At 37.5% G+C, this 14,682-nt stretch overlaps 1 protein-coding gene across 2 annotated transcripts in view; it reads left to right on the top strand.

The window, feature by feature from the left end:
* Nucleotides 1–14,682, top strand: part of LOC122797979 (acetyl-coenzyme A synthetase, cytoplasmic-like) — a 1,448,208-nt gene that overhangs the window by 1,212,147 nt on the left and 221,379 nt on the right. For both annotated transcript variants that reach the window (XM_044066533.1, XM_044066532.1), the window contains one exon: nucleotides 13,418–13,526. In XM_044066533.1, the coding sequence (XP_043922468.1) occupies nucleotides 13,418–13,526 (109 nt within the window). The remainder of the gene's footprint in view (nucleotides 1–13,417; nucleotides 13,527–14,682) is intronic.

Below are 14,682 nucleotides of genomic sequence, written 5' to 3'. Positions count from 1 at the left end.
TTTATCAAACGAAAGGCCTTCTTCTTTAACCTCATTAATATATTTGAAAAAGTAACTGAAGCAGAGGGTAGTGGTTATGCAGTGCATTCTGCATATCTAAACCTGGCCAAGATCTTTGATACTTTTCCCCATGCAGGCAATATTGATAGACTTGTAAATCTGAATATAAACCCTTATATTGTACAATGGATAGCTAGCTGGTTGTCTGACAGAACCCTTGTTGTTAGAGTAGTAGGTGCCACTTTTGAAAGCAAAAAAAGTTACCAGTGGTGTACCGCAGGACTCAGTTTTGGGCCGTCTCCTATTTGGCATACATTTCTCAGACCTCCAGGCTAGCACTTTTAGCCTTTGGCTAACTGCATTTACAGATGACTGCAAACTGGGTGCTGTTATTCATCTTCAGCTGACTCACACTTGCTCCATCATGGTGTAGACCATGTTAACAACTGGTGCAAGGACAGTTATCTCAAATTAAATGTAAAAAAGTGTAACCTAGTTCATTTTGCTAAACAAAACAGTTTCACTTACCATATAGGAGATGCACCCCTCCAATAAGACACTGTTGTAAGTGGTCTGGGTACTCTTGTTGATAATTCCTTATCATTTGACCATTATGATCCAAAGAAGTTTTAATTCCCCTTTACTCATATCTTAGCAGACCTATTACGCACCTTTTGTTATCTAAACTTATCGTACAACTTGAGAGACCACAAGAGATTCATAACTAAGATTTTTGGGATCACTGATCTTTTTAAGTTATCATGAGAGACTTTCAGTCATTTTTCTGACTCAGTCTCTTACAGACTCTTCCATGGAGATCAATGTCTAGCCTTTCATATCATGAAAGATTGAACCCTGTTTGAGCTTCTCTTCCTTTGCAAAACTAATGGTACATCAAGTACTCCTTTAAAGGAACTAAACCTTCATCAGTAGATAAATAAGACACGTTGGTGTGATAGATTTATATCCCCAATGTATCTTTCAGCTCTGTAACAAACTTCCACTACATGTCAAGCAGAGTAGCACCCTTGTCGCCTTCTAAGTTAGCCTTGATAATTAGATGGGCAGCCTCCTTTTCTGTCCTCATCTATATTGTCTTGCCTTCATTGAGACTAGAGGGACATTTTGAATACGGTTTTTTGACTAGGTTTGAAATGGTCTGCAGACTGATTGCCTAGTACTTACCTATTAACCTATGACATGTGAGAGCCTCTGGTCTGAAGGTGCCCGAGATATTACTACTGTGGAAGAGCAGAGGAGAAATACTAGTAATGCTAGAGGTTATTACATGGAAGGAGTAAAGGTGAGAGAATATTCAACTGCTGAAGAGTTCAAAGATGAAGGGAAAGTCAGATGCTGTAAAGAACTGTGCATTTCCGGGACTTCAAATGTTAGAACTGTGATCCAAGGTAAACTGGATGTGATTAAACAAGGGATGACAAGAATAATCATCAGCATCTTTGGATTTAGTGAACTAAAACGGACTGAAATGGGTCCCTTTACATCAGATAATCATCATCTTCTACTGTGGATAAGAGTCATGCAAAAGAAACAGAGTAAACTTTTTTCTAGATGCTCCTCACCCCATCCCTACTTGCTGACCACAAAGTATTCCCCGTTGTAGTTTAGCTTGTTACTTACCTAGTGGTGGGGAATCCCCGGATCAGTTAGAGTGAGGGCCACCCATAGAGGCTGCTATTCAGGCAGTTACTGAGAGGCTTGCACTCTTACTGACATCCTGACAATGACAGCATTTGTTTAAGTCCTTAACCCTGCATATGGTGTTGGGGGACAGACTACCTGCATCACCACAGAGAACTCTAGTGCCATCTGTCTGTGAAATGCAGAAGCTAATGAGGGTTACCACCAGGCAGTGGTATGGTGAGCTGTAAGCCCAATAAAAAGTCCAAGGTATCCAAAGAGGGGAAGTCCAGCCACAAAACGAATAAAAAGAGCTTTATTCCAACGAACCAAACCACATTAACGTTTCTTAAACTTCACAAATACATTTTTGTTTAAAGTAGTTCATAAGATGTAGATTTTGTTTTTTTTTTTTGCCTGTTTCAGTTGCTGTATTTCACAGGTAGACGGGTGTGTCTCACAGATTTTTTTTTTTGTAGTCTGGTTGTGATGGTCTTGCCTTTTGTTTGCTTTCTTTCTTTCTGTCTCTCTCTGGTAGATGTAGAAAAATACATGTCAATCAATACAATCATGTATTTTTCTACATCTACCAGAGAGAGAGAGAGAGAGAGAAAGAAAGCAAACAAAAGGCAAGACCATCACAACCAGACTACAAAAAAAAAATCTGTGAGACACACCCGTCTACCTGTGAAATACAGCAACTGAAACAGAAAAAAAAAAACAAAGTCTGCATCTGATGAAGTACTTTAAATGAAAACATATTTGTGGAGTTTAAGAAACGTTAATGTGGTTTGGTTCGTTGGAATAAACCTGTTTTTATTCGTTTTGTGGCTGGACTTCCCTTCGTTGGGTACCTTGGACTTTTTACTGGTGATTTTTTGGTACCGTGGTGTGCTTTTTTCATTTATTGAGCTGTAAGCCCAACCCAGAATACCCAGTGCAGTGTTTCCACTCTTCTCCCCCAAAGTGGCATGGCTGTGTGTATCCTACTTCCCCCACCCGCTGCTATGATAGCCAACACCCTCCTTTGTCATTACTGTCAGGTGCCTGAGCCACTAATCAAAGTGAGGTCACTTGGGAGTAGTGAAGGCCTTTTCCATTTATGCCATTGTTTTTGGCAAATCGAATAGCCATCACAGTTGATCAGAGGATATCAAAATCAGTGCTGAGGTGTAATCCAGAAATCAAAGAATGAGTGCAAATGGGGCAGGCCGTTCAACAATACAGTGATAGCAGTTTATGTTCCACTACAGATCCTGATTAGAAGGAAGTCAGTCAGTTTTATGAGGATTTGTAGCACCTCCAGGATATAGCACTAAAATGGACATTATTTATATCATAGACAATTAGAATGATAAAGTCAGTAGTCAAAGAAAATCTGAAATAATGCGCAAGTTTGTGTTTAGTGTATGCAATGCAAATGGATGTAGACAAAGGAGAGTTCTGTCAAGATTAATTCTCTGGTTGTAGCAAACACTGTTCTTTTCAACAGCTTAAGAGGCATCTTTATATATGGATATCACCAGATGGTTAATACTTTAATCAGTTTACTTTGCGTTTGTCAGAAAAAGCAAAACCTGGAGTTAACTCTGGCCTGAACTTCCAGATTTTCAATGCAAAATTTATAATCAGTTAATTATTTATTACATTTGTTAACTGGGATAGTCCACTGGGCAGAAATGTACTCCGTTTTGGTGGATTCCCAGGGAGAAAAGCTCCATTTCATACAAGTTAAGATTACAATTAAAAGTTTTTTTCCCTTGGATATAAAGACAAGGTATATTGTGTACTGTTTCAGGAACAACTGAGATTATGTAGTTTAGTGTAGAGATTACACTGTAGATGCATTCATTTTGAACATAGATTATAATGCAGATGTATTTGTTTACATACATTTGGTTAAAGACACATACAGTGGATATAAAAAGTGTACACACCCCAGTTAAAATGCCGGGTTTTCGTGATATAAAAAAAACAATGAGACCACAGTAAATCATTTCAAAACATTTCCCACCTTTAATGTGACCTATAACCTGTACAATTCAATTGAAAAACAAACAAATATGGTAGGAGAAAAATATAAAAAATAAAAAATGCACAATAAGCTGGTTGCATAAGTGTGCACATTCTTAAACTAATACTTTGTTGAAGCACCTTTTGATTTAATTACAACATTCAGTCTTCTTGGGTACACACCTGCCATCAATTAAAGAGTTTCTGATTAACCCCTAATAAAGTTCAGCTGTCCTAGTAGGATTTTCCTGATGTTTATTCAGTTGCCTGCTGCAGCAAAAGCCATGGTTCGCAGAGACCTTACAAAGCATCAAAGGGATCTCATTGTTGAAATGTATCAGTCAGGAGAAGGGTGCAAAAATTTTCCACAGCATTGGATATACCATGGAACACAGTGAAACCAATGAAATAAAGCCTCGAGCTCAAACAGGACCTCACCAAGCGTTTAGTTCCTTAACGCAAATTTTTTATTGTTTTTACAAGACAAAGCAGCGTTTTCGCTACACACAAATGGTAGCTTCTTCAGAGTAAATATATTAGAAATAAAAACACACTCTTAAATAAGCAGCGAAGTGTTACTGTGATTTCATCACTTCCTGACTAAATTGAGTTTTAAAGCACCAGCAACACCCTAAATACTCAATGATAAAAGCCACACATAAATAAAAGCAAAAACGACATCTTAAGCTAAAACATGAATAGCACCATTTAAACATCAACAGATGCTTAACTCATTAAATCAATGTAAGTTTTGTCAGGCCACTTAATAAAAGGCACAAAATCAGAGTAAAACATGTGTTAATACAGAAGACTAGCAGAAACTGCTTTTTACTAAAACCAGAATGTATTTTCAATTTTAAATATATCAGGCTAAGCCAAATCCAATTTGTATGCATCGAGCAATCTAAAAACATTCATAAAAGATGTGCCTATTTGTATAATCTGACTTATTTTCTCAAGAAGCCCCAAAGGCACTAATGTATGTTGGAACGATCTTAAATATAGATAACAAGGACATCCAAATGGTCAATTCACATAAACTGTGTGCGCTCATAGACAGTTCAATGAGGTTTCAGCCTTCCGGAAGTAAGGTTGAGATCGAGTGCCTATTTTTCTTATACAAGAACACCCCTTTACATAAAACAGAGACTTTGTGCAAGCACATTAGGATCCCTGAGAAACTAACCTAACAAGGTGACAGGGAAGGAAATCACAAACTAATTTTTAAAAATTAAATTCGAATGGATGAACTACCTCAAGTAAGATTTGTATTTTAAGTGGGCGGCAATATTGCAACTGTCGTTAAGACCAGGTGTATTAAACGCGTCCAACTTCAATTGCCATAGCAATTCACAATTTTCTAATAAAATAGACGTAGGCCCTCCTCTGATAGAATCAGTAATATGGTCAATGCCCATGAATGAAAAGGAATGACCAGGACAATTTACTATATGTTTGGCCAAAGCATTCTCACACTTCTTATTTTTGATGGCATAATTGTGCTGATAAATGCGGTCCTTGAACCTTCTGTCGGTCTTGCCGACATAGTATACCGGACAGCAGGAACAAAACGCTACGTAAACTATAGATTTTGTACTGCACGTAATTCTATGGTAGATATCAAATTTCTTCTCCTTAATAGAAAAAGAACTGCCAGACTTAATACAGGGACACTGGCTACAGAAACCACATGCAAAAGATCCTTTTGTCCTACTTTGAATTTCTTGAACTGGATTTTTTTGCAGTAATTCTTTGATATTCTTCCCTCTTTTATAAACTGTTCTAGGTTTATCTCCTAGTTTTTCCGCCAACAAGGGGGTACTGGAAATAAAATGCCAATTCTTATTCAATATTTCTTGAATCGAATAGGAGTTGATGTTGAAGGTAGTAATAAAACTACATGGATATTCATTTGAATGGGCATTTACTGTAACAATGGCCCCAGGCCCTATAGTTGGAAAAATTGGGACGTCCTGCCCTGCTGCCAGATCTGCGACCACCTCAAGTGGACTAACCAAAAGTGGATTGTAAAAGCCATTAGTTCTCTTGGATTCTACCTCATCTATCAAATCTTCAATTAAGTAGAGAGGATAACCACGGTTCAGGAATAATCCCTTTAAGAATGTACATTCAGATAAAAAATCAGGTAGATCTGTGCACATTCTAACCGCCCTCACTAACTGGCCTTTCACTATGGCTCTTTTAAGTTTGAAGGGATGTGCACTAGAATAGTGCAAAAATGAGTTGACTAATGTATCCTTTCTAAAAATAACTGATTTTAACTTGGTGGTCAAAGTATCTCTTGTCAACCTGACGTCAAGATAGTCGATGGCATCTGTAGCAAAATTATAGGTGAATTTAAGAAAGGACGTTGTTTGATTCAAGTAATCCACAAATTCTTGTGCCCGTTCAGAATTGCCCTTGAACAGGATAAACACATCATCAAGAAAACGTGTGTAGTAAACCAACTTATCCTTCCATTCGATGTTGTTTAGGATGAATTGCCTCTCCCAGTATGCCATAAATAAGTTTGCTACTGAGGCCCCACATGGAGACCCCATAGCTACACCTTGTTTTTGGATATACAAGTCCTTCTCAAAAAGGAAATAATTGGAAGATAAAACAATATCCAGTAGTTCTGTGATATTGTTGATGTCATTTTTAGGAGCTCCCAAGTCAGTTAGGAGCAGATCGACCCATTCTGTTGCCTCCTGGTGTGGAATGGAGGTATATAGGTCGACAACATCGATAGTTAGGAAATTGATGGAGTCCTCCATACAGATATCATTCAAGTTGGTCAAAAGGGACCAGGAATCCTTGCAGATGCTCGGAATAAGTTCTAAATATTTTGAGAGCAAGGAATCAATAAATTTAGAACAGGGATAAGATAACGAAGATCTCCCATCGATAAGGGCCCGCATCGGTGGATCACTAAGGTTTTTATGTACCTTAGGTATACCGAACATTACGGGTATCTTTGGGTGCAAAATGTCTATATAATTTAAGGTATCTAAATCAATTCTCCCTTCAATGAACAGATCTCTAAAATAGCCCCTAATTCTGTTAGAGCTACTATTCAGTTCATTTAATGTGGTGGCTTCATATGCTGGAGAATTCAATACCTTATACATTCTCTCTACATAATCCATCTGTTCAAATATTACCAACCCACCCCCTTTGTCAGGCTTTATAATTCTGACAGAAGTTGCCCGTACATTATTGAGGGCAACTAGTTGTTCTCTGGTGATGTTAAATTGGTTAGTTGTAGCTATAAAGACTTTGTCCATATATCTGATATCTATTTCACATGCATTCTCGAACATTTTTAACCCCACATGTAGTGGGGGGTTAAAGACACTAGGAAGTTTAAGTTTATTGGATTCACTTCGTGTGGAATCATTAAATAACAATTTTAAATTCAGTTTTCTTACATAACATTTCAGGTCTAAAAGGACCCTGGCTACATCACATCGTCTAGTTGGGACAAATGTATTGCCTAAGGCTAATAATTCCACAAGTTCTGGTTCCAATTCAAGAGCTGAAAAGTTGTATATTGTAAAATCACCCCTTTCATTTGTTATAATACAGGGAAGGCAATCAATTGGGTTGGTTTCCACATCCATTAGTGTGTCCAATTCTTGTTCCCCCTCCGGGTTCGGTTGTTCTGTTCCCCTAAAAAAGGGCTATCCGATTTTGATTTACTATTATTGCCCCCATTAATGTTGTTAACAGGGTGTTCATTGAAACTGTCTTTGTTACCATGTTTGTTTTTGTTCCTATTGCTTCTCCTAGGGCCGTTTTGGCTATCAGTATTAGGAGAAGCAGAATGTGTGTTACATGAACAACCAGGTTCCTCCCTATCTGTGTCATCATATTGAGCATCCTTCCTTTTATCCTGCTGTTTAATAGATAACTTGGGGTAGGCTTTATCATTTGTGTATGCAAGCCTGTCCCTATACAATTTTTTGGATTTATTTGACTTAATTTTTACTAAGTATGTGTCAATACTGGAAAAAATGCGTGCATAATCAAATTTGAACTTAGTGAAAGAATCATTAAGTTTAATCTCTTCATCTAAGACACATACCTCCTTTGTCAAATTAGCAATACACATAGAATAATGCTTAACAATTAATTCAATAAGTTGCAAATAATAAGCAAAACCTGGAGTTAACTCTGGCCTGAACTTCCAGATTTTCAATGCAAAATTTGTAATCAGTTAATTATTTATTACATTTGTTAACTGGGATAGTCCACTGGGCAGAAATGTACTCCGTTTTGGTGGATTCCCAGGGAGAAAAGCTCCATTTCATACAAGTTAAGATTACAATTAAAAGTTTTTTTCCCTTGGATATAAAGACAAGGTATATTGTGTACTGTTTCAGGAACAACTGAGATTACGTAGTTTAGTGTAGAGATTACACTGTAGATGCATTCATTTTGAACATAGATTATAATGCAGATGTATTTGTTTACATACATTTGGTTAAAGACACATACAGTGGATATAAAAAGTGTACACACCCCAGTTAAAATGCCGGGTTTTCGTGATATAAAAAAAAAATGAGACCACAGTAAATCATTTCAAAACGTTTCCCACCTTTAATGTGACCTATAACCTGTACAATTCAATTGAAAAACAAACAAATATGGTAGGAGAAAAATATAAAAAATAAAAAATGCACAATAAGCTGGTTGCATAAGTGTGCACATTCTTAAACTAATACTTTGTTGAAGCACCTTTTGATTTAATTACAACATTCAGTCTTCTTGGGTACACACCTGCCATCAATTAAAGAGTTTCTGATTAACCCCTAATAAAGTTCAGCTGTCCTAGTAGGATTTTCCTGATGTTTATTCAGTTGCCTGCTACAGCAAAAGCCATGCTTCGCAGAGACCTTACAAAGCATCAAAGGGATCTCATTGTTGAAATGTATCAGTCAGGAGAAGGGTGCAAAAATTTTCCACAGCATTGGATATACCATGGAACACAGTGAAGACAGTCATCAAAAAGTGGAGAAAATACGGGATAACAGTGACGTTGCAAAGAACTGCACATTCCTCCAAAATTGATGAAACAGTTAAACAAAAACTGGTCAGGGAGGCTGCCAAGATACCTACAGCAACACGGAAGGAGCTGCAGGAATTTCTGCCAAGTACTGGTTGTGCACTACATGTGACAACAATCTCCTGGATTCTCCATATATCTGGACTATGGGGTAGGGTTACAAGATGGAAGCCTTTTCTTACACAGAAAAACATCCAGGCCCGGTTAAAATTTGCAAAACAATACATCAAGGTTCCCAAAAGCATGTGAGAAAATGTGTTATGGTCTGATGAGACCAAGGTTGAACATTTTGGCTACAATTCCAAAAGGTACGTTTAGCGCAAAAACACTTCACATCACCAAAAGAACACCATCCCCACAGTGAAGTATGGTGGTGGCAGTATCATGCTTTGGGATTGCTTTTCTTCAGCTGGAACTGGGGCTTTAGTCAATGTGGAGGGAATTATGAACAATTCCAAATACCAGTCACTTTTGGCCCAAAACCTTCAGGTGTCTGCTAGAAAGCTGAAAATAAAGAGGAATTTCACCTTTCAGCATGACAGTTACCCCAAGCATACATCCAAATCAACAAAAGAATGGCTTCACCAGAAGAAAATTAAAGTTTTGGAATGGCCCAGCCAGAGCCCAGACCTAAATCCAACAGAAAATCTTTGAGGTGACCTGAAGATGTCCTCACAATCTGACAGATTTGGAGCGCTTTTGCAAGGAAGAGGGGGCAAATATTGCCAAGTCAAGAATTGCCATGCCGATATACACCTACCCAAGAAGACTGAATGCTGTAATTAAATCAAAAGGTGCTTCAACAAAGTATTAATTTAAGGGTGTGCACACTTATGCAACCAGCTTATTGTATGTTTTTTATTTTTTATATTTCCCCTAACAGATGTTTGTTTTTCAACTGAATTGTACAGGTTATAGGTCACATTAAAGGTGGGAAATGTTTTGAAAAGATTTTATTGTAGTCTCGTTTTTTTATATCACAAAACCCTGGCATCTTAACAGGGGTGTGTACACTTTTTATATCACTGTAAATAATATGCACAGTAAATACATTTCAGCAATTAATTATGTTGGTTATTCTCTTCTATGCTAACACACATTTTGGATATACATTTCATCTTATTCAAGTATGTGACGGCACAGTTTGTGAGCGGGTGATCCTTTTTGAGTTAACAAGGGTGACAGATTGAATAAACATTTAGGTTTATTGGACGTATGAAAAAGTTATGTGATTGTTGTGACAATGGCATGTTTAAAATGAGGGGAATTTGAATGGGAAGAGTGGAATAAAAGAGGGGGCCAATAACTGAGGAGGGAGAGTATGGGATGTATTAGGTAGGAAGTAGGTTGGTATAACAGGGGTGTAGGGAAGTGAGTTACAGGTTTATAGGTGAGTACTAGGCTAAAGACCTTTCTGTATGTTTACACACACACACACACACACACACACACACACACACACACACACACACAGTTCCACTTCAAAACATCTAAAACTCATAACACCTAAAATCAAAACGTCGAGACCATAATATCTAAAATCCATAACATCTAAAACCCATAACATCGAATTTCATAACATCTAAAATGTATAAATATGTAATAGTGTATCATTGAACGTGTAAATGTTATAGTTTAATCTATTAATCTTGTGGTATCACTATGAGATATTGTAGTTTTTATTTCTATAGTTATGATTTATATAGTGTAAGAATTTATACTCTTTATATAGTGTTTATTTTGCCATTCTGTATGTGTTTTTTAGGCCATACAGGTAAGTGATACAGATATTATGTGTACATTCTTTATGGTGACCGTGATACAGTGGGGTTAGGAAATTAACTTTTTCCCACTGTAGTAAGATCTCGGAGTTGGTATATTTAATTTAGGGGGGGGGCGTGGGGGGCAGAGCCAGCAAGCCCCCTGCAGAAATGTAGGAAAAAGTGTGTTTGTTAGTTTGCTGTCATTATATGTGGAGGGGATGTTATTTTCATGTGATTTGTAGTGTTCAATGTTGTGATGCACATTTTAGATGTTATAAAATTCGATGTTATGAGTTTTAGATGTTTTGGGTTTTAGATGTTATGGTTTCAGTGTTATGATTTTAGATGTTAAGGGTTTTAGATGTTTTGAAGGGGAACCATATACACGTATGTCTATATATATAAGTGTGTGTGTGTTTGTGTGTGTGTGTGTGTAATATATATATATATATATATATATATATATATATATATATATATATATATATATATATATAGGTCTACTACCAGAGATCGAAATTACACTATTTTGAAATCCAGTAGTAGATGCCCACTAACGCGAAAGTGCACTTCACCAAAAGTGCACTTTCGCTAACACCACTTGAGATAATGGTTATGGACCTTAGGGTTAGGGCTTGGGTTAAGCATAGTGGATAGCTAACCCAAGCCCTAACCCTAAGGTCCATGACTACCGCACCACAGTGGAGGAAATTGCATGTCCTCCACGGTGCAGTAGTCACGGATCTATGTCCTCCACTGTGGTGCGGTAGTCACGGACCTTAGGGTTAGGTCTTGGGTTAAGGATAGTGGATAGCTAGTAGGGCTATCCACTGTCCTTAACCCAAGCCCTAACCCTAAGGTCTGTGACTACCGCACCACAGTGGAGAACATTGGCCATTCGTTCTAGTGGCTGGCATCTACTACTGGATTTCGAAATAGTGTAATTTCGATCTCCGGTAGTAGATCCATACATATATATATGATTTCAGATTATTGTTGTATTATCAAATTTAAGAAAATAGGAAAATTCTCCATGCCAACTAGATCAGCAATATTCTATATGAACATATAATGTAGGCGAAGTACAGATTTAAGGGTTTATATCTGGTAGATAGAAGGCCTGAAGAACTATGGATAGAAGTTCATGAAAATGTCCAGGAAGTGGCAACAAACATAATCTTCCCACCTCCATGCCCCAAAAATGAGAAGACAATTTTTCTTTTTCTGGAGCTTCTGGAAGTTAGTGAGGAATGAAGAAGCACACAAGGCCCTCGGGGTAGGGGAAGTATGTCAAACTGAATCTATTCCTGAAAAGAGACAAGAGATTAGGAAGCATATTTAAAGGAACACAGCAAAGAAATGGAAGGTAATAGAATGGGAAAGACAAAAAGATCTCTTCAAGATGATTGTGCTGTTGAAGGAAACTTTTATGTAAAAATGAGCATGCTAAAAGACAAGGATGGGAGGAACCTAACAGAAGTAGAGAATATTAAAAGAGTTAATAAGGTTATACTGAAGAAATTTATAAGAAGGACCGTAATTTCACTTTTACATACTATAAGATGTTCTATGATCTGGAGTCAGACCTACTGAATAGTGAAGTTGCATGGATCCCAGAAAGCCTTGCAGGCAGTGATAGATTTTAAACAGAATTGTTTAAAATCTTGTAAAATAATACAGTATTGCTCATAACTTGTCAGTAAATTTGGAAGACATGACAGTAGATTGGAAAAGATCGAGTTACATTCATGTCCCAAAAAGGGCAGTTCTGAAGTCTGATCAAATTATCAAAGAACTGCTTTTGTTTCACATGCTAAGAAGGTTGTTCTTAAGATCCTGCAAGCTAGATTTTAACAATATATAGACTAAGAACTACCATCTGGACAGCTTGGTTTTTGAAGAAGCAGAGGCATCAGAGATCAAACTGCCAACGTCCCTTGGTCAACAGAGAAAGTAATGAAAACCATAAAAGATTACTTCTGTGTTATCAGCTATGTTAAAGCTTTGACTACATACAATGTAAGAAACTGTGGCAAGGTCTTAGAGTAATGGGGCTACTAGGTCATGTGATTTTCCTCCAGAGGAATATGTATGGAGACTAAGAAGCATTAGTTAAAACTAAGTCTGGAATAAATTGGTTCAGGATTGAGAAAGGAGTGAGAAATGGCTGCATGTTGTCACAGTACTTATTTAATTTATACATTGACTGTATCGTGCAAACTGCTGGGTTAGGTGAATCAGACGCTGGGATTACAGTTTCCGGGACAAATATTACCAATCTCAGGTATGTAGATATACACAAGGGGCAATTGAAGAGCTTGTTGAAAATAAAAGAAAAAGCAAAAACTGTCTTACTGCTCAGTATACAAAAAATAAGATTATGCTATCTAACCTTTTAAAATCTTTGGAAAGAGATGTGGAAGAAGTGAAGGCAGACAAGGATTGTATTTTCCTGGGCTCAAGAACCTCTGCAGATGGTGACTGACATGATGAAATGAAAAGATGCTTCCGTAGTGGGAGGTTTTTAAAGTCTGTTTCACTTGATTGATTTAATTTCTGATGAGGTTTTAATTAAAGAATATGAAAATACGTTACTTTTAATAAAATATTTCTGATAAATTTTTGAATGATTTGTTATAAATTTCTGTGTTTTTAACATTCTGTATCCACATGCCTTTTTTATCTTTTGATTTGAGTACCATAGGGTACAGGTGTAGAAACATGAAACTAAATCCCCCTGATTTCAGCGTAACAGTGTTGTCTTCTTGGTTGTATTAGTAATGTTAAATGAACTTTGAACAGAAATTATACTTTGGGGGAATTTTGTAAGAATTTGTTGTTGTACCTTCCCTCCTTAGAACTGATCACATATCCAGATATGTCTAAAAATAACTAATAAGCATTGTCTGATTTCCTGTTTTTTTTTTTGTAGGTCTTCAGTCAGCCCTGGCCATCCTTAATGCGCACTATATATGGCAACCATGAACGATTCGAGAGCACCTATTTTAGAAAGTTCCCTGGGTTTTATGTTACTGGTGATGGTAAGGGATTGTGATTTGCAGTGATCAGTTTTTTGTTGTTAAAGTAAGGTGATATAATTCAAGTGATAAATCAAATAAATATAAAGCCTGTGTACAGCAACATATCAATATTACCATAGAATTTTGAAACGTTTTGATAAAATGATCTGCAAACAATTACTTGCATGAATATAATTATTTATAGGTTCATAGGTAGGTACTAGGCTATTGGCCCTACGGCCTATATAAGCCTAGCCAAAAAATGTAGCCTGGCTTTCGCCACCCAAGAAAATTATTTTCCTGTGCCTCTGTCGAGCAGAGCCACAGAAGTGATCCCTTGAGTGAATTTCCCATTTCCCACCCAATCCTCAAGATTTTTCTTGAAGAGTGCTAATGAGGAGCTCTGTTTGACATAGATAGGTAGTCTGTTCCAGAGTATGGGAAGTCTCTGGGACAGGAATCTATCCCTCTGTATGTTCTGTTTATTGTGGTGACAAGGTTTAGGTCCCTAGAGCGTGTAGCTCGGAGGGATTGGGATTTCTTTAAGTGGAGCATATCCAACAGCTCTGGGTTTGACATAGCTTTGTATGTTAGGCAGAGATCGACCCTGAGTAGGCAATATGCGATGGAGTAAAGCTGTAGTTTTTTGAGACGGTCTGCATAGGGCATCTGTTTGAGGCCAGTAATCCTCTTTGTGAGGTATTTCTGTGGTCTTTCCAATTGTTGTAGATGTCTTGTGAGGTACATACCAAAAGGGGCGTTGTACTCTATAATGGGTCTAATGAGTGATGAGTAGAGGGGAACAATGACCTCTTTTTTTCTGGATGAGGTGTGTCACGTAGAAGGATTTCCTGACTACTGTGGCAATGTGATTATCAAAGGAGAGACTACTGTCCACCTGTGTCCCAGGGTCTCTTATCACACTTTCGGTGTTAAGTATACTACCGCCTATGTTATAGTTCATGGGTACAGAGTTTTTACCAAAGGGGATGACAATGCACTTTTTGGCATTGAGCTTGAGGCCATGGCTTTGACACCTGGCATCTGTCTCAGTGAGGCCCTTTTGTAGGATGTCCACATCATTAGGAGTTTCGATTATGGCTCCTAGTTTGCAGTCATCTGCGAACTTTGTTAGCCAAAGACCTTCTGTGTTAGCCTGTACTTCAGATAATTGGAT

This window comes from Protopterus annectens, chromosome 3.part1 (assembly GCF_019279795.1).
Source record: "Protopterus annectens isolate FY-2018-M chromosome 3.part1, PAN1.0, whole genome shotgun sequence".
NCBI classification, from domain to species: Eukaryota; Metazoa; Chordata; order Ceratodontiformes; family Protopteridae; genus Protopterus; species Protopterus annectens.
The sequence above is the reverse complement of the archived record's forward strand: the minus strand, read 5'-3'. Positions and strand labels throughout refer to the sequence as shown.